Genomic DNA, 21,281 nt, shown 5'->3' on the forward strand with positions numbered 1-21,281 from the left:
GGTTGGAGGCATGGGAGGTAGGAGGCAGGGAGAGTGTGAAGCTGATAAAGTTGTGATCAGAGAGACGAAAAGGGGTGTTAGAGAGATTACATGGAGTGCATAGGTGGGAGTATACAAGGTCAAGGGTGTTGCCATTGGAGTGGGTGGTGGATTGTGACCATTGTGTTAGGTTAAAAGAGGAAGTTAGGTTTAGTAGTTGAGAGGTGGCAGGGGTGTGAACATTGACTGGGATGTTAAAGTCACCGAGGATGATGGCAGGCACCTCAGAGGAGAGACAGTACGGTAGCCATGCTGAAAAGTCATCAAGAAAGCGTGAAACTGGGTCCGCGGGCCGGTAGATGACTGCGATCCTCAGACAAACAGGAGAAAAGAGATGAATACAGTGCACTTCAAAAGAGTGGAGGGACAGAGACGGAGGGGCAGGAAGAACCTGGAATGTGCTTTCTGGGGAAAGAAGTCACCCGACTCTGCCCCCTTTTCGTCCACTGGGTCTGGGTGAGTGAGTCCAGAGGAGGCCACCATGAGAGAGTGCAGCTGAAGAGACAGAGTCAGAATCCTGGAGCCAGGTTTCAGTAATAGCAAGTAGGTTGAGGGAGTGGGAGAGGAAGAGGTCATTGATAGTAGAGAGTTTGTTAGAGGCTGAACGGGCATTCCAGAGGGCACATAGGAGGGAGGGGTTGGTGCGTGGAAGCAGGGGAATTGAGATGAGAGAGTGAGGGTTGCGGCTGCGGCCAGAGAGGGGAGGCTGCTGCTTCTGTGGGTTGGAGTTTGATGGTGGAGGGCCAGGGTTTGGGCCAATGTCTCCAGAAGTTAGTAGCAAAAGATGGTGAGGGAGGTGAGGTGGGAGCGAGATTTATATGAGGGCAAATGCTGCTGTGATTTTGTAGTGGTGACATTATGTGGACCAAGAGAGAGCAGGAGATAAGTGCAGTGATATTGAGAGGGCAGGAGTGAGGTTGATATGTACAGGTTGTGTGGTGGGGAGGAGGGGTAAACAAGAGAGTTTGAGAAGAGGGCATTATAGCAACAAAGAGTTAGCAAGAGCATGCTGGAGAGAGGAGAAATAACAAAGGAAACAATGGGAAGAGGTAAGAGGGAAGAGCACATGCAATCTACTTGAGGCAGATCTTGAGATACTTGAGATGGCAGATCTATTGCATGTGGCCACCTAGGCTTACTCAGCAGACTTTACAATGAGAAGAGAAGTATGGCCAAAACTTTCTTGGTCATACTTCACTTGTGGATCACAGAATTGCACTCCTGTGACCCAGAATCTGCAGATAGTGGTCTAAAACTCGCAGTTGGCTGTCATCACAGAGTTGCTCCAAACTCTGTATGGATCATGACAATAATGTTGCGGATCCACCTAAGTGCCTGACCCTCAGCTGGCTTAGCCTCTCGGCACACCACCCCCTCCCCAGCTCGGCATTCCAGTGTGTGCTGGAGGGGAAGAGCAAAGAGTGGTGACTGAAATCACTGCTCTCTGGTCAGAACGGATCCCAAGAACAGAGCAATCAGCAGCCATGTGATGGTTGGGGACAGTTGCAGCAGGGAGGTGAGTAAGAGTGTTCAATTTTTTTGTATTCCCATACTTCTCCTTTAAATAGTACAATTCATACTTTGCCAATACTACACAATTTTATAATGGGACCATGAAGTGTGAAAGGGGTTAAAAATGAAAAGACATTGAAAACTATATGTGAAAACCACAATTTTCTTTTCCAGTCAATATTCCCAGTCTATTATTACCTGTCCAGTCTGGCAATGTCGTGCAAACTGGTTTACCACCCGATAATCACTAGCAAAATATTCCATCAGTATAGAAGGTACTTCAGCAAAATCTGTAGCACATCTGGTTCCTAAAAAACAGGTAGGGTACAAAAAGTGTTAGTAATTCACAAAGAAGCACTTCTTATGCTGTACACAAGCAAACAGCTGATTTTTAAAAAGTTGCCGATAATGATAGTTGACTTCAATGCAAAATTGCATCCCATCGACATCAATGCAAAATCACCCCCCCCCCCCACTGACTTCAATGTAAAAATCGCATCTATTTAAGTTTTTAACATTTTATACACATTTCATTTTCTGTGTGTTACTTTCAATAAAAGTTATTGTACATTACTGGATTGTTTTTTTTTAAATCAAGTACATACTGAATTTTTGGTTTCAGTCCAGAATTTTCATTTCATTGCACCACCAAGTGACAACTTAAGAGGTAAACCAGTTCCATCACTGGCTGTTAAATTGTATCTAAACCCAAAACCAAAATTTAGTATATTGCATGCTTAGTAGCCAGGGGCAGCACAGCAAGGGGTAGCAACTATCTTCTTGGCTAAAGTATTGATCGTGGCTTAAGTATTGAGCATTGCACTTTGGCTCTGCATCATCTGAATAACTATTCTCTATCCCATCACAGGTAAATGTCTGCGAGCAATATCCATCTGTACTATCACCCATGCCATGTATAAATGCTAATTCACCCTGCACGGCTATATGGTAAATGTCTGCGAGCAATATCCATCTGTACTATCACCCATGCCATGTATGAATGCCAATTCACCCTGCACTGCTATATGGTAATCTATACTGCTTTTAAAATCCACCTCTAACGGAAGCTGATTCATAACTATCAGTGTTCTTATTGGTAATCCTTATTGCTTACAAAATCTCTAACTCTGTCCATATTACTGTGGTGATTATTTTGCTCTTATTATCTAATGCAAATTTATGAGCTGATCCTAACCTTTACAACTCTGCCCTCCTGCTCTCTTGTTGTCTCTTGTAGTCCTCCTTTGGTGTGAGATGTTTACCCTGCTAGCCATGTGTCTCTGCTATGAATTCGTAATTGATAAATTGGCAATACCCCCACCCAACTCAGTATAAATGTAGGCCTTCCTTAGGGAAGGCACAGCCAGAGGCAGCATTGTCAACTATCATCTTGGCTAAAGCATTGATTGTGGCTTAAGTATTGAGCAGTGCACTTCGGCTCTGCACTTCAGCGTATGCACAAAGCGAGAAACCACAGCAGACAACTTCAAATACTAATCAGAGTACAGGTGACCCGTTTCCCCATCCAGCTCTTATCCAGTCTGCTTCTTCATCTTACCACTCTAACACGCACTCCCTACTCCTCCTTCTCACAGTTGTATCCTCTCTTCAAACTCTCTCTCCTTCACCCCTCTTCTCCATTCCACAGCTTATATATATCATCCTCACTCCTGACTTCACCTTATCAAACTCCTGCTAATTCTGAACCCGCATACCAAAAAAACCTCTAGGACACTGGGACCTGTCCCTCCATATAGGTCATACTCCCATATTACCTCTCTCACCCTTCTGCTTCTCCTAACATTTGGAGATATTTCCCCAAATCCAGGACCGCCATGTTTTTCTTTTGACCAGTACACCTGGCACACCCTATCCTCTAACAGTGGCCGCAATCCACACAATCTGGTTACGATTCCTCTTCTTCCTAGAACCAGCCTCCCCTTTTCCTGTGCCCTTTGGAATGCCTGCTCTGTCTGTAACAAACTCAACTCTGCCCAAAATCTTTTTATCACAAACTCCTTTAACCTACTTGCAATTATGGAAACCTTGCTTCATGAATCTGACTTTCCCTCTCCTGCTGCCCTCTCCGATGGTGGTCTCCTCTGGACTCACTCTCCCAGGCCTAGTGGACGGAAGGTAGGTGAAACTGCTCTCCTAAAACTGACAAACAACTTGCTAACCGCTAAAACTAATGGTCACTATTCCTTACTCTTGGACCTCTCCGCTGCCTATGACACTGTTGACCACCCCCTCCTCAAAAAAAAACCTCTATTTACTTGGTCTCCGTGACTATACTCTCCATTTGTTTGAATCTTACCTATCTCACTGCACCTTCAGTGTCACTTATAACTCTACCTCCTCCTCTCACTGTCGGGGTCCCCCAAGGTTCTGTCCTTGGAACTCTCTTATTGTTGATCTACACCTATTCCTTGGGTCAGCTGATAGCTTCCCATGGTTTCCAATACCATTTCTATGCTGATGACACACAAATCTGTCTCTCTACTCCTCAACTCGCCCCATCAGTTTCCTCACGTATCACCGATTTACTAACAGACATATCAGACTGGATGTCACACCACTTCCTAAAACTCAATCTATCCAAAACGGAGCTCATAATATTTCCTCCCCCACATGCCTTTTCCCCTGATTTCTCGGTCAGGATCAATAGCACCACTATCAACCCATCCCCGCATGCCAGAGTGCTAGGGGTAACCATGGATTCTGAACTATCCTTTCAGGCCCACATCCAATCCCTGTCCAAATCATGCCTCCTCAACATCTCCAGAATACGCCCCTTTTTAACCAATGATACCACAATGCTCCTAATTCACTCCCTGGTTATCTCTCGCCTTTACTACTACAATTCCCTCATTGGCTTACCTTTACATAGGCTATCCCCCCTCCACTCCATCATGAATACTGCTGCCAGGCTCATCCACCTTACCAATCGTTCAGTGCCTGCTACCCCTCTCTGCCAATCCCTCCCACTGGCTTCCACTCGCCCAACGAATAAAATTCAAAATACTAACAACTTACAAAGCCATACACAACTTTGCCCCAGCTACATCACTAACCTGGTCTCAAAGTATCTATTAAACAGCTCTCTTCGATCCTCCCAAGACCTTCTGCTCTCTAGTTCCCATGTCACCTCCTCCCATGCCCGCCTCCAGGACTTCTCCCAAGCTTCTCCCATCCTATGGAACGCCCTACCCCAATCTGTCCAACTGTCTCCAAATCTAGCCACCTTAAGACAATCCCTGAAAACTGTTCTCTTTAAAGAATCCTATCCTGCTTCTAACTAGTAAACTGCCTTTTATTTCCTCCATCAGTTCATCCCCTCACAGCTATTACCTTTTGTATCACTCAACCATTCCTCCTAGATTTATAAATATAATGTGAAAATGATATAGGTATAATGTAAAACCAAAACCACCCTTGCTCCTACACCAATTCCAAATTGGAAAAAAAACTTTCAACCCCCTGAAAGCTTAAACTCAAATCAATAGATCCAAACAGGAATCTACCCTCTTTCAATAAATCTACTATATATGTGACAACAAAATATTCCCCATATACTTTCTACAAAATCATAAATCCAGTGTCTCTGTGATTTAAATCCAATAATATAAAGTCCAGTGTCTCAATAACGAAAAAATATATAAAATTAAAAAATAAAGATAAAAATAAAAATAAAATAAAAAGAAATGAAAAAATGTCTATTTCTTGCAGTGTTGATTGTTGTGAAGAACCTCAAAGAAAAAGAAACTCACAATAGTGCATTACCATAATACCACAAAAAAAAAAAAAAAAAAAAAAAAAAAAAAAAAAAAATAATATATAATAAAATTTATGAATATATATATATATATATATATAAAACACATGCACACACAAATGTGTATCAAACAATTGTGCAACCTTTAAGTGAAAAATTATATATTTAACACTTGTGAGAACCTTCCAAAAGAGAAAGGTAATAAAACACTTGTGCTCATAAATAATAAAATCATGAAGTGATCTACTAAGTGAGATTCCTCCCCACACGTGACACTTCTAGTGAGTAAGGCCAATATACCCTTACCAACAGTAGATGAAACTCACGCCTTTTGTATATATATATAACTGGAAATCCTCCAAAGAAGCTTTATCCTCCTCTCCTCCTTCGCTTCCTGTTAGGATGATCTTACTATGCCTTCCACATCCATAGGTTTATAAAATATAACGTACCTCCATGTATGTTTCAAGTTTTAATGAATCCACTTGTATAAGGAGTTGAAAACATAGGCATATAAATAGTATAATCAATTTTGGACAAGCCCCACTGAGTGGGGATTACCAGGCAGTTCCCACAGTTCCCATGCAGTCCACTCTCAAGTGTCCAGTGATTCCTCAACAAAGATGGCCGCTGCGACACTTCCAGTTCCTGCTCCTTGCGTATGACGTCACTTCCTCTTGACGCGTTTCGTCACATCCGGGACTTAGTCATAAGCTTATGACTAAGTCCCGGATGTGACGAAACGCGTCAAGAGGAAGTGACGTCATACGCAAGGAGCAGGAACCGGAAGTGTCGCAGCGGCCATCTTTGTTGAGGAATCACTGGACACTTGAGAGTGGACTGCATGGGAACTGTGGGAACTGCCTGGTAATCCCCACTCAGTGGGGCTTGTCCAAAATTGATTATACTATTTATATGCCTATGTTTTCAACTCCTTATACAAGTGGATTCATTAAAACTTGAAACATACATGGAGGTACGTTATATTTTATAAACCTATGGATGTGGAAGGCATAGTAAGATCATCCTAACAGGAAGCGAAGGAGGAGAGGAGGATAAAGCTTCTTTGGAGGATTTCCAGTTATATATATATACAAAAGGCGTGAGTTTCATCTACTGTTGGTAAGGGTATATTGGCCTTACTCACTAGAAGTGTCACGTGTGGGGAGGAATCTCACTTAGTAGATCACTTCATGATTTTATTATTTATGAGCACAAGTGTTTTATTACCTTTCTCTTTTGGAAGGTTCTCACAAGTGTTAAATATATAATTTTTCACTTAAAGGTTGCACAATTGTTTGATACACATTTGTGTGTGCATGTGTTTTATATATATATATATATATATATTCATAAATTTTATTATATATTTTTTTTTTTTTTTTTTTTTTTTTTTTTTGTGGTATTATGGTAATGCACTATTGTGAGTTTCTTTTTCTTTGAGGTTCTTCACAACAATCAACACTGCAAGAAATAGACATTTTTTCATTTCTTTTTATTTTATTTTTATTTTTATCTTTATTTATTTTTTAATTTTATATATTTTTTCGTTATTGAGACACTGGACTTTATATTATTGGATTTAAATCACAGAGACACTGGATTTATGATTTTGTAGAAAGTATATGGGGAATATTTTGTTGTCACATATATAGTAGATTTATTGAAAGAGGGTAGATTCCTGTTTGGATCTATTGATTTGATTCCTCCTAGATTGTAAGCTCTAATGAGCAGGGCCCTCGGTTTCCACTTGTACCAAATTGTATTGTAACTGTAACGTTTACCTTCATTTTGTAAAGCGCTATATAAATCCTGTATAATAATAATAAATAATACTAGTTCCTTATTGCGGCGGCTGCATTAGTTTTCTTTTTTAAAGCTTCTTTCACTTTATTTTCAGGTAATTCTGAAAATAACACATTTCCCATCCCTGGGTGGCTATGTCACTGTATTTATGGAGGGAGTCATGGTTGTCCCCTCCAGGCTTCTCTAGTGATATGGACTACAAACATATCCATATCTATTCATCTACCACCATGACCCAAACACAAATTTCATCTTTGAATGGCAAATTTAACTAAAGGGCAAATCAGAGCAGCTTATACAAAGAACCAGCATGATGTGTAGGGAAGAGCTTGGCAAAGAATGATGCAGCACATTCGTATTCAGCACAGTATTTCTCGGCATGAAGCTTTGGGTTAGTCAAAGAAGAGAAACAGAATGGCTGCCATGCCTGGCCCTTCTAAAAATACTAGTTTCCTGGCTTTAACACATTTTTGTCAAACTTTGACCAAGCATGTTATAAATGAGTGCCAACGTTACTTGCATCTTTAATCACTCAAGTCAGTAACTTAATAACAACTCAAGCCAAAGTTTCATCATGATAGCCAGGAAAATAACATTCTCAAAAGGCGAGCTTAGTAATAGCAGTCTACATAACCCTCTTATGGCAAGTGTATTTGAAATAGCATCAAGGATTAGGTTGAATTTTAAACTGGCACCAAGGGCTCTTGCACACAGGCCACTGGAGCCCATTCAGCATAATTGCCTGGTGTGTTTTCTCCACTCAGGCAGCCCTGATGCAGCAGTCTGTCATTAACATGAACAGCTGTGCATTGCTGTATTTGTGCATACAGCAGTGTTATTGTAAATAGTAGAGTATGAGCATTTGCAAAAAAAATATCTACCTTTTGCAAACACTCAAATGCTGTTTTCGTGTTTACAATAACACTGCAGTACAGCAACGCACAGCCATTCACGTTAAGGACAGGTTACATGCTGCATCTGGGCTGCCTTGGGGACATATGTTGGGCAGCATGCTGAATGGGCACAGGCAGCTCATGTGCAAGACCTCTTAAAACACATGTAACCCCTAACTTCTCTTATCTGATTGCTTTAATCCACCATTGAAAACATTTTGGTATTTCTGTTCTGTAAGTGCAAACAATACCTGTTTATTCTGCCAGACATCCTGTGAAGCTGCTAATTTCCTGCACACCCTGCTTGTGCTGCACTGATATAAGTTAGCACTGTTCCAAAGTATCTCTGAGGACACTTTAGCTACACTTTAACGGGTAACTGAAATTAAAATTTAACCCCCTTATCAGTAACCCTACTTTTATTTTAGTGATCCATAACACTAAACTAAACTCACCAGCAGTACACTTGTCCTGTCTCGATACACTGGTGCTGAAACCCAATGACCTGAGAATGCTGGGCCTGTAGATAAACATTTTCCCTGAAACTGGTGTAGGAAGGAAGATATTTTGAGGAGTAGACATGAAGTATGCAACTAAAGCAGTAGAGAACAATACAGGCCAAGCAGCAAGTACTGCTGATGAATGCAAGTCAGCAGTAGAAAAAGTCGGACCTGCAACCTGGAAGAGCAAGTATTCCTTCACTACACTTAGAAGTAGATCTAAAGTTTTTATTTTGGACTGTAAATTTTTTGGGCTCCCTGTAAGGGAGGGTAATAAACTATCAGTTTTTTTGTCATCTGTGTCCTATTGGGGATATTTCCTTTCATTTCCTGTCACATGAAGAAGCAAGAGGAAATCCCCCAAAGTGAGGGCATCCCTGGCTGTTACCAGAACTAGTGTCCTCATTGGAAGATATCCCTTTTGTTCTGTGAACAACCCAAAATTCAAAATTTGGGATTTTTTTTTTTTAATTTATTTACTAACAGTGAGAACAGTGAACATAACAAATAGAGAAGGTAAACCTCCCTAACGAACCACAGACGGCAATAGAGACCTGACAGTTATACTTTAATTGTCCATTTCAGGAAAGGTTACAATATGCTATTTAAAAGGCATCTACAGAAAAACAATCCTTTGCTTTCATGTAAAAAAAAAAAAAAAAAAAAAAAAAAAAAAAAGAACGCATGCAAAAGCAAAATTACATCCAATTACATTAGAAAAAGCTACATTTCATATGTAAAAGGACACTTGTTGGATACTAGAAACATTTATAAAAGATCCATTTCTCAGAATCTGAGAAAAAGAATAATTACCATCATAGAGCGTTATTTTTCAGTAATAGGTGGAAATCTTCTATTTGCACAGCTGCAGGAAGGTAGGCTTATTAACACAGCTGATCACACCCTTCACAAACATCAGCAGGACACTCCAAAAGTGGCCCAGCATTAAACACTGAGCTAGCTACAGTGCTAAATGGCAATCTTTACTGGTGACAAGCCGACTGTTCACAAGCTGAATATTCCTTATACACATCAGACATTATTGTATCCATGGGATAAGGCTGCTGTTACTTTTTACACATATCCTGACAGTCAGCAGGAAGGACCATCCAACAACAGTCTAAAAAGATGCACTGTATGTTGTGACAACTTTCTGCCCCAGTTGAGTCACTTCAGTGGTGGTTGCAGCTTAGGCACATTCTGCCAGATTCACAAAAATCATTTGACACTTATATGCTTGGAAGTGGAGCTTTGTTATGTTCGTTTAAATTAAAGAACCTGTGCTGTAAAACTAAATACAAGAAGCCACATTCCCCTTCCCTTTCCTAAAGCCCAATGCCAGTGAGGGATAACACGCTGCACTGGACTAGTGGAGAAAACAGCATCAACAAGGGACCTGGTTTGGGGCTGGGGGGTGACTCAAATAAGTTTTCCTTGCCTGATGAAGACAGTTATACTTATCAGCTGGCAGGGATGTGAAGTTGGGCTGTAATATAATTTACTATATATTCATAAGAACAAAGAAAATATTGTTTTCCCTACTTGAAATGGGTTCATAATAAAACTGTTCAAGCAGCAGTATCGGGAGTATAAACATTAAAGCATACCTAAAGCCAAAAACAAAAATGTATTATATTGCAGCTTACCAATCTTTAGATGTGGTGGCTGCATTTGTTTTTTTTTCACCTTTTTTGGGCACAACTAAAATTTGTGTGTGTGGTTGCAGCATACCCCAGTACCCCCTATAACTGGGCTGTGTTGGTCTATCACATAAAATCCCAATAAAATACATTAAGATTTTTGGTTGTAACATGACAAAATGTGGAAAATTTCAAGGGGTATGAATACTTTTTCATGGCACTGTATAGTGCTGCATAATATGTCAGCACTGTATGCATAAAAGATACAAAATACACATTAGGATAATTTATTTTTCATACATGTCGATAAATATTCACATCGAAGTGTAATAGCACAAAAAGGAAAAATGATGAGCCCTTGTCTACAACCCCCATACCTAAGATCAGTGTAGTGTTCTTGCCATGAAAGAATTTCTCAAGAGTTTACAGGAATACAACTATTAGCACTTTTACCCAGTTCATGACAATATGTTAGCAATTGGGAGTAAAATTATGCTGCAAAGGAGGCACCAGGAGAAAGGGGAGCTAATGAGTGATAGCTCTGAGAAAAAAAAACCCTCTGCTTCTCCTAACTGCAGTTCAGCTGTGAGAGACATAATGTAGCTTTGGGAGAAGCAGAGATGAAAACCAACCTAGGGAATCTCCCCACTGCAGTGCCTGAGAAATCTGAGGCCAGCAGGCGAATAAAGCCCAACTGAAAAATCCATTTTAGGTAGCAATGGTCCTTAGTTTTTGGGAACTTGCTTGAGGTAAAACATTTTCTCTCATACTGGATAATATTGTAGTTTTTTTTATTTTGGAAGGACCCAAATGAGTCAGTCAGGAAGCATTTGAGCAGTTTACCATCATCCTTACTTATGCATGCATCCCCAATCTACCTCCCCTATAGTCCTCACCAGTGACATGCTGGTAGCGTGTTCTGCCCAGCATCGAATGCATGGCATGTCCCATCTCATGGAAGAGGTTCTCCATCATACCAGGAGTTAGCAGTGTTGGTAAATTCTTGGTGGACTGTGGGAAATTAAGCATGAGAACCACTACAGGCAGCTGATATTCACCATCTTCTTTAAGCCGGCCTCCTCTAATTGTGAAATGACAGTCCTAATGTACATAACAAAAACACTTTGTAAAAGGACACAAATTAACATGGACTACATTTGTACAAGATTTGGCTTACAAAAAGAGAAATGCACACTCCTCATCCGCTGCTCCTTGTGTCCATTCACACATGGAGCCGCAGCTTGCGCCCCCCCTTCTCAATGGCTTACAGCTCCCGCTGCAGTCTCAGCCAATGAGGAGAGGGAGTCCCTGGATAGCCGAGACTCCAGTGCACATCGTCGGATTGAGAGGGGGGCTTAGGTGAGTATTGGGGGGGGGGGGGGGCCTGCTGCAGAGAGAAGGTTTTTTACCTTAAAAGTTTTTTACCATAAAATGCATGAAGGTAAAAAAACCTTGAGCATTTAGAACCACTTTAATGATTTCTGCAAGCAAAATCTAAGTTATTTCAACAGTTTAATATTCTGGAGTCATCTGGAAGAGGATCTGAGATTAAAGTGTTACTAAACCCAGGACCCTGCATTCACTATATCTGGTTTCCCACAGTACACACAACATGGAAATGCAATTATTTAAGTAAATATAAACTGCTAAATACCTTTTCCCATCAGCAGTTAAAGCTTGTAGGAGGAGTTTTCTTTCTGCTCTAGGAGGATGTGAAACCCCTGATCATTGCCTGGACAGTGCTGATTGGCTCTGTGCTGATCACATGCCCCCCCAAGAAAAAAAAAACCGCTCTGGCAATATACACCAAACTCAGCATGTGACCATGGGTTCAGTCTGCATCAGGTGGTCATTTCAACAAAAGGAGGGGCAGAGAAGTCAGGATCAGACAGCCTTTTTACACAATGCAGAGGATTAACCCCTTAGGTTCCACAATGAGTATAACAAGCATGCTTTACTGCATATACAGACTGATCTTACTGTTGTGGGCTTAGTAACACTTTAATTAAGACCTTGAGCAGTATCATCTTATCTTCTGAAATACTAAACACATGGCTTCGCTATCAAATGTGTTGATGATGGATTTTCCAGTTTGCCTGTAGAATTAGACAGGGAAAGTGTGACTCATAACAAAGAGACCTGCACCACTGCTGTTTTTCTGGGTAATACAGCTAATAGCATGCACCTTGGTGCAAAACTAGACAACTATAAAATTTTTACAAAAAGAAAACAATTTTAGTGCAAAGCATTTTACTTACAAGTCAAATAATAAAAAAAACTAGAAAAGCTACAATTCCTGGGGAAATTGTGTGCAGTGTTCTTGCCTCCACCAGTAGTCTACAACTGGAGTGGGCGGAGTAACTGTTGTGTGGATGGAGTGGCTGGAGTAACTGTGAAAAGGTTGGACTGGGCAGAGCAACTCTATGGAGTGGGCAGAGTAACTGTGTGGAGTGTTTGGAGTGAGTAAAGGTAGTAAACGTTACAATAACCAGTTGATTGATCAAATTTAAAAAGTGCAGATGGCAAGCTTGATAGAGTGAGAAATGCATTTCAACTTTTATTTTTCAGCTCACACTTTAGCTTTTGTCACTCTGCTGCCTGCTCACACACCTGGGTTCCTATGGCAACTCACTCTACAGCAAGGGTAGAGAAGAGCGGTTAAAAACAAACTGCTCCAACTTGCTCACTTCACTGGTGGTTGCCATCTTCAAACGGTTGTAGTTTAAAAATTATAAATCCTACACTGAAGAGCTTTATATTGTGAGAATCACCCAAACCTATCTTTTGATGCATAGTATGTCTCTGAAATATTAAAAATGAAGGCACAGTCACAGTTTAGAAATTGCCCTTCAAATTTGAAGTGGCTAGAGTGGAGTTTCAATGAATGTCAATGGACGGCGTGAGTTGCAAACAAATGGTCATATTGTGAAAACTATCAGGACTATGACTTAGCCGTGGACATTTTTAGTGGCAGCAGGGATAGCTGAGCGTTTTGATATAAGATTTGTGTAGTTGGGCTTGAAAATGAGGGAGTGATGGCAGTTTAGAAATCATGTCCTGATTTTTCAGCTCACACTCTAGCTTTTGTCAGCTCCCACTCTAGTTTTGAACATTCCGCCATTCATTCCTATGGGACCAATTTCACCACAAAAACGCTGATATTTCATGAACCATTCGGCAAAACGTTCCACAAAGTAATAGCACACCAATCGGGAACAATCCGCACGTTTCAGTATATTACTGTCTATGTAGTGTAAAAACTGTGGGAGGAGTTAGGGTGGTAAATTTGGCTATAATAATAAGAATATATATGTGAGATAACAGTAAGTGGTCTTGCCATGCAAGAACACTTAAATAAAGCTCAGTCCATTTAAAAGTGATGATTCAGTTAAAGGTAGAGCCTGGAAGAATAACTCATCCACTGGCTTCTGATATCTATTGGCAACACAATTGGAGGAACTCATGCCAGAGGTTCTGTCCACCTTGAACACCTTCCACTTCTTTATTTGCCTTCACCATGGTATAAATGTTCAAAAACCCAAGAGGGAGAGCTGGACCCCCTTGTCATGTCTGCAGCTGACATGCAGACCTGGAAACTCACGTGCAACATCTCATCACTACAGCCCCTGAGAGATACAGGAAACCTTTTGGTGTTTTAATAGTATGGCATGTCTCACAAACGTAAATGAGAGTTCTGTATGGATTGACCCTATAAGCTATAGAACAATTACCTGTGGAGGTTTTTCTGGCCGCTGAAAAAAGTCGCAATAAATATAACCAAGTAAGCCTTCATTTTCATGTACAACCGCCTAGCAAAAAAAGAAAAAAAAAATGCTTTTAAGAAAGTTGGATAGATGATTCCGTGTTTGAGCCATCCATGCTAAACCATTGGTCATCAATCCATAAAACAATGATACACGGGTTTCAGTCCACTGTTCCACTGTGATGGAGGCAATGAACTGTAAGTGTACTGGAAGTATCTTTTGCATTAGAAATGCAATCCTATACCTGAGCATTTTTTAGTGGAGTTCATACTGGGGCCTTTTGCCCACTTCACCGTACCATGACTGCTCATATGGTCTTAGACAATGGCACAGACTACATTTTACAAACAAAACTATTATTTCCTGGCTGCTGTACAAAAAAAAAAAAAAAAAAAAAGACATTTTTGATGTCATTAATTATATTTATTCTTTGTGCTATCCAGACCTAGCAGACAGTTTGGCAAAATAATTATTTTAGACTTTCTAAATTGTTTAAAGGGGGAACTGCTTTTGTAGCCCATAGCTAACAAGATTCTGCGAATACAAGATGAAGAGGGGCAGCTGTTCCTACTATTCCATTTATAGCTCTTACTGACCAAAAAGGTTGACAGACTTGAATATTCATACAATCAGCTTGTTTATGGCTAAACTTGTGAGCATTTATACCCATAGATCTTCCTGGTAAGATAAAAATCCCCTGCCCTAGATTTTTTCAAGGCAGTCACTTGGTCAGATTGGATTCCCACCCCCACAAGACTGGTGGAGCTCTGGGATTACTATAAAGTGTTCCCTCTTTCCTTTCCTCAAATACAAGTAAACCCAATACATTTCAAAACAAGAACATTATTAATGTATTGACAGAAAAAGCAATTTTATCCATTTATATGTAGGTAAAATGTATGTAAAACTAAACATTTTCTATTATGCTTTAATAAAACAAATTGAGTTTTGTTTTACATCTACTACAGTTACTGCAAAGGAGAATAAATGAATGCCAAATTCATGAGCAAGATGGGTCGAATAAATGCACCTACAGGCTTTTTTTATTTAAACCACTTCCTGACCGGACACTTTTACCCCCTCCTGTCCAGGGCAATTTTCAGCTTTCAGCGCTATCACACTTTGAATGACAATTGCGCGGTCATGCAACACTGTACCCATGTGAATTTCTTACCATTTTTTGAGACAGATAATGCTTTATTTTGGTAGTATTTATTCATCGTTGGGATTTTTATTTTTTTTTGCTATGTAAATGAAAATGTCCAAACATTTTGAAAAAAAGTGTTTTTCTTATAAAATTTTGCAAATAAATAATCTTTCATCATAAATCTTGGCCAAAATGTATTCCGTTATATTTTTAGTAAAAAAAAAAAAAAAAAAGCCAAATTAGTTTATAACCAAAAATTATAATTTTTAAACATTTTTTTTTACATTTTTATTTTATTTTTTTATATTATTATGTATGGGTTTTTTTTTTTTACATACTGTCACCCTAGCAGTACAGTGTCACCATGGTGACACTGTACTACTTGTGAGGGGGGTGATGAAGATTTTTTTTTTTTTTTTTTTACAGTGATTGCTTTACACCCATATAGGATGTAAAAGCAATCATTTCTCTTTCTCTCTGTCTGCATTCTTGCAGCCATTGAGAAATACTGAGTGAGCTGTGATTGGTCACAGCTTGTCAAATGGTACAAGGCTGTTGTGAATAGCCTTGTACCATGTGACCTCTGTGATCATTCACAAATTTCACACGTAGTAAGCAATGATGTCACAAGTTACATCTTGGTTACTACTTTGCATGCGATTACTGATTGGCCAATCAGTGATCACATGATCGGGACCTCGTACAGAGGTCCCGTCCGACGATCGGTGTTTCACTGTGTCTGGAGGACACAGCGGGCACCGGATCGCGGTGCTGTGCGCTCCCAGGGAGCGCGCACAGCTAGAAATGGCGGGTGCCGTTTTTTAATGGCAACCCGTCCCTGGAGTGCCACCGTCCTGCCGTTTATAAACAGCAGGCGGACGGCAAGTGGTTAAACAGAAAAAAGGGTTTTAAGTCTTGAGACCTTTTGATTTTAATTTTTTTTAAGTTTATGTTTTAAAAACGGAAGGTCAGAGGACTATAGGCTTTCTAAAGTGCATAGTTAAAACTGTTTGCCTTCAGACACACTTTTTGATTATAGGGAGCCCACTGAATAGGTAGACAGAGAGGGTGAGAATAGTTGTTGCTCTGTTCTTTCAGTTGTGCTTACATTTCAGCTTTAGCTATTGAGCTCTGTAAATTGGAGAAGCGGATAGGAGTTAGTAAAATATAAAAAGAAGATGAAAAGACCCACCTGCTGACTGGATAAATTCAAAATAATTATATGCAATATTACGTATTTACTATACAAAAAAAAAGTTTTTTTTAATCTTCACCATAACACAGAAGGCAAAAAGTAAAAAACACTATATATATATATATATATATATATATATTCCCTATTAGTGTCAATCAGTACTTATAAACAATAACCAAGAACACAAACCATAAAAACAATGAGTAAAGTGAATGGAGATACTGAAGTACTTTCAATGAATTAGTTCATAAATTTACAAATATCACATGATCCCACACCGTAACTACAATTCCATGGTGAATGTGAATTTTCATGCTCATAACCGTGCCACTCTGTGCTCACAGAACTCTCACCTCCAACGCATGTAAAAACTGTGTGTTAATATGGTATCTCCACACATCCAGACCTCACGATGTCTCCTTTATCCATTCCTCCTCCCATATAATGGATACTATTAAGATGGTATTACAAATCCTCCATCTCAGTGGATACCAGTCAGCTCCAACGCATGTAACACTTGCATGTATTTAACCACTTGCCCACCGCAGATAGCCGAATGATAGCTTCACTGCGGCCGGACAGTTCTGGGAGGGCATCATATGATGTCCACCCAGAACACGCTCTCCTGCGCACCCCCTGGTGATATCTGTGATCGCTGTGTCCTACGGACAAAGCTGACCACGTGAAATGGTAAAAGGCCAATCACAGCGGATACTATTAAGATATTATAAATCCTCCGTCTCAGTGGATATCAGTCAGTTTCAACGCATGTAACACTTGCATGTATTTAATAGGACATCTCCATTAATTCAGACCTCACAATATCTTATTTAGTTACTAAGGGATCATTCCCTGATGAAGTCACATGACGGTGATGTAACGCGTAGGGCGTGGGCTGAGGCAGTTTGAGCAAGTAAGAGGATCCATAGTTGTTTTAAAGCGCTTGTCATTTTAATATACAATGTAAGTGTGATTGTAATAAAAATTGTTTTTTTATTGACCTACTACACTATATGAGGCATTCTTTCATTTGGATGAGGTATTGGCATCCGATGGAGCAGATGATTTCTATTACCTCCATTATATGGGAGGAGGAGTGGATAGCCCTCTAGTGAGTAAATAAGATATTGCAAGGTCCGGATTTATGGAGAAGTCCTATTAACCACTTGCCTAGCGGGCACTTATACCCCCTTCCTGCCCAGGCCATTTTTCAGCTTTCAGCGCTGTCGCACTTTGAATGACAATTGCGCGGTCATGCAACATTGTACACATATGACATTTTTATCATTTTTTTTTTCACACAAATAGAGCTTTCTTTTGGTGGTATTTACTCACGCTGGGTGTTTTATTTTTTTGAGGTTTAAACAAAAAAAAGAGCAAAAAATTTGGAAAAAAAATGTTTTTCTTTGTTTCTATTATAAAATTTTGCAAACAGGTAATTTTTCTCCTTCACTGATGTGTGTTGATGAGGCTACACTGAAAGGCAGCACTGATGATGGGCACTGATAGTCTGCACTGCTGGGCACTGGCTGGCGGCACTGCTGGGTGACACTGATGGGCACTGGTGGGTGGCACTGCTGGGCACCGATCAGGGCACTGATCATCAGTGCCCGATGATTGGTGCCGATCCCTCCTCTGACAACTGCCAGTTCTCGGCAGTACTTTCCTCATGCTGTGACAGCATGAGGAAAGTGCAACCTATAACCGGCAATTGCATCTCTCGATGATCAGTGTGTCATTGGACACGGCTGATCACGTGGTAAAAGACCGCTGTGATTGGCCTTTTACCACATCACGTGATCAGCTGTGTCCATAGGACTCAGCGATCACGGAGATTGCCGGGGGACGCGCAGGAGAGCGCGTTCTGGGAGGACGTCATATGATGCCCTCCCAGAACTGGCCGGCCGCAGTGAAGCCATAATTCAGCTATTTGTGGTCGGCAAGTGGTTAAATACATGCAAGTGTTACATGCGTTGGAGCTGACTGGTATCCACTGAGACGGAGGATTTATAATACCATCTTAATAGTATCCATTATATGGGAGGAGGAATGGATAAAGAAGATATCGTGAGGTCTGGATGTGTGGAGATGCAATATTAACACGCAGTTTTTACATGCGTTGGAGGTGAGAGTTCTGTGAGCATAGAGTGGCATGGTTATGAGCATGAAAACTCATGGTGTGGGATTGTGTGATGATTGGAAATTTATGAACTCATTCATTGAAAGCACTTTAGTATCTTCATTCACATTATTCATAATTTTTATGGTTTATGTTCTTGCTTATTCATTCACTTTATGATTATGAGCTTCGTGTATTCAGGTGTACTGTTTATTAGTACTGATTGATGTTCTTTAGCAGCGCTACATCACCTTTTCAATTCATTTATTTAGTTGATATTGTGGGAACACAATTGATGTCAGCAGCAGCACTTATTCGTTTGTTTATTCATATTGTATAGTAGGCACAGAAGTTCACTTCACTTATCTATTCCCTATTAGCACCCATGAGTAACGCCCCTTCACTGTTAGCATTTCAAAAGGCTTAGTGAAAATAAAAAAAAAAATGTATGTATGGTGCCAGCTGTACTTTTACAGGTGCAACTCAGGTACTGGAATATTGCTGGAATGCAGAAGATTTAACCAAAATTCTACAATTGACAAAGACAATAAAATGTTACCAGCTTCCTGATATCTTCGGACCACACTTCTCCCTTCTTTGGCTGCTCCGAATACAGAGAGATGCCAAGGAGTTGGTTAAAAAGAGAATTTAATCCTTCCATGCAGGCACCAAGAGAGAAGAATGGTGAATATAAGCTTGGCTCTATATTATACCTTAGAAAGACACAAAGTTTTACGATCAATGAAACAGACTTTGAAACTATAAATCAATGGGACAAAAAGCAACATGCGCAAAATTCTAATGTATCTAAATGCAAGAATATCTGCTCTGAACCAGGTGCAGAAATAAATTGTAATTTCTGCAACAGATTACATTTTCCTGTACTGAGAAGAGAAGAAAAATGCAACAGATAAGCAACCCAAGGATACATCTGCTTTTCTTAGACCCGTTTGGTTTCCATATTGTGTAGATATTAATGGCAAAACATCCAGTTTGGCAAGAAAGGAAATGCAGACCAATAGAACCCAGAATTTGGACAAAGCAGGACTGGAAAGACTATTTAAGGAGTTTAGTAAGTAAAATCAATCACCTAACAAACTAAAACTCCAAGTCTGTTTAATTGAAGTCTACACCATCTACATTTATCGGAGTTTTATAGAAGTCACTGTAACCAAATACAGCAAACTTTTACAATGTCCTAAGCAGGTCACGAGGATTTCTTAACTTTATGGTAGACAGGGGAGCAAATTGACATTCACTAAATTAAATATTTACATTAAAGCAACTTTTTACTTAGCAGAATCATTGCCACAGTTGTTCCTTACTCACTGGTAAAATGTGGTGACGTTCATTTTATACATTTACATTAAAGGCACCATAGAAATTTATTTTTTTTATGATCATAAAATACAGTGGGAACCATCAAAGGACTCCAAGAAATAGAATTCACAGTAAGTACAAAAATCCCATTTATTGTCTTGTCTCACAGGGTGCCATAGGTAGGTATCATACCCAAATTATCCTGGATTAGTGCCATGAAGCCGATGGCATCATTCGCTTTGATGGGAACATATGACATTGATTCAGGACAGGTGCGATGCAGGCCTGCCCCCAGCATTCAGAAGAGGACAGAAGTCTGGCGCCTCCAGACATGCTCCACCTCTTGCCCTCTACCGCACTGCTGAAGCCAAAAAGTAGGGCTCTGATGTAATGAGAGGACCGTTTGATTGGGGGGGCAGCTCTGACATATAGCGGGACTCTGATGTAATTCGAGGGTCCTCTGATGTGAACAGGGGCTTCTGAAGTTAATTTCATTGAGACAGTTGTGTGCATCGTCCTAGACTTTAGCATTGCTAATTAACATTTACTACTTTACAATGCAGACCGGGTTGCCTTGGGATTTTGCCTACTTTAACCACTTCCAGTCCGGACACTTTTACCCCCTTCCTGACCAGGGCAATTTTCAGCTTTCAGCGCTATCACACTTTGAATGACAATTGCGCAGTCATGCAAAACTGTACCCATATGAATTTTTTACAAATTTTTTTTAGACAGATAAAACTTTATTTTGGTGGTATTTATTCACCGCTGGGATTTTTATTTTTTTTGCCATGTAAATGAAAATGTCCAAAAATTTTAAAAAAGTGTTTTTCTTATAAAATTTTGCAAATAAATAATATTTCATCATAAATCTTGGCCAAAATTTATTCCATTATATTTTTAGTAAAAAAAATAAAAATAAGCCAAATTAGTTTATAACCAAAAATTATAATTTTTAAAAAATTTTTTTACATTTTGATATTTTTTTTATATTTTTTTTTTTACATACTGTCACCCTAGCAGTACAGTGTCACCATGGTGACACTGTACTACTTTTGGGGGGTGATGAAGATTTTTTTTTTTTTACACTGATTGCTTTTACACCCATATAGGATGTAAAAGCAAATCATTTCTCTTTCTCTCTGTCTGCATTCTTGCAGCCATTGAGAACTACTGAGTGAGCTGTGATTCGTCACAGCTTGTCACATGGTACAAGGCTGTTGTGAATAGCCTTGTACCATGTGACCTGTCAGAAGTGACAGCTTACTACTTTGCATGTGATCACTGATTGGCCAATCAGTGATCACATGATCGGGACCTCGTACAGAGGTTCCGTCTGACGATCGGTGTTTCACTGTGTCCGGAGGACACAGCGGGACACCGGATCGCGGGGGAGCGTGCACAAACAGGGTGCGGGGAGGTCGTTTATAAATGCCCACCTGACCCTGCAGTGCCACCGTCCGGCCGTTTATATACAAAGACCGGTCGGGAACTGGTTAAAGGGAGCTGCAACTAAAAAAAAAAAAAGGTTGCGAAACACAGGGTTAAGCTTTACCGCACCACTTAGAGGA

The 21,281-nt window shown here is 40.0% G+C and overlaps 1 protein-coding gene across 1 annotated transcript in view; it reads right to left on the reverse strand.

Moving 5' to 3' along the window:
- The window catches only part of MIPEP (mitochondrial intermediate peptidase), a 171,097-nt gene that overhangs the window by 62,763 nt on the left and 87,053 nt on the right, over window positions 1-21,281 (reverse strand). Inside the window, exons 11-14 of the mRNA XM_089685808.1 lie at window positions 18,950-19,103; window positions 13,897-13,974; window positions 11,062-11,266; window positions 1,750-1,859 (exon numbers count right to left, since the gene is read on the reverse strand). Coding sequence (XP_089541934.1) covers window positions 1,750-1,859; window positions 11,062-11,266; window positions 13,897-13,974; window positions 18,950-19,103 — 547 coding nt within the window. The remainder of the gene's footprint in view (window positions 1-1,749; window positions 1,860-11,061; window positions 11,267-13,896; window positions 13,975-18,949; window positions 19,104-21,281) is intronic.

This window comes from Staurois parvus, unplaced genomic scaffold, assembly GCF_062004578.1.
Source record: "Staurois parvus isolate SC_StPar_1 unplaced genomic scaffold, SC_StPar_1.0 ptg000387l, whole genome shotgun sequence".
Lineage (NCBI taxonomy): Eukaryota > Metazoa > Chordata > Amphibia > Anura > Ranidae > Staurois > Staurois parvus.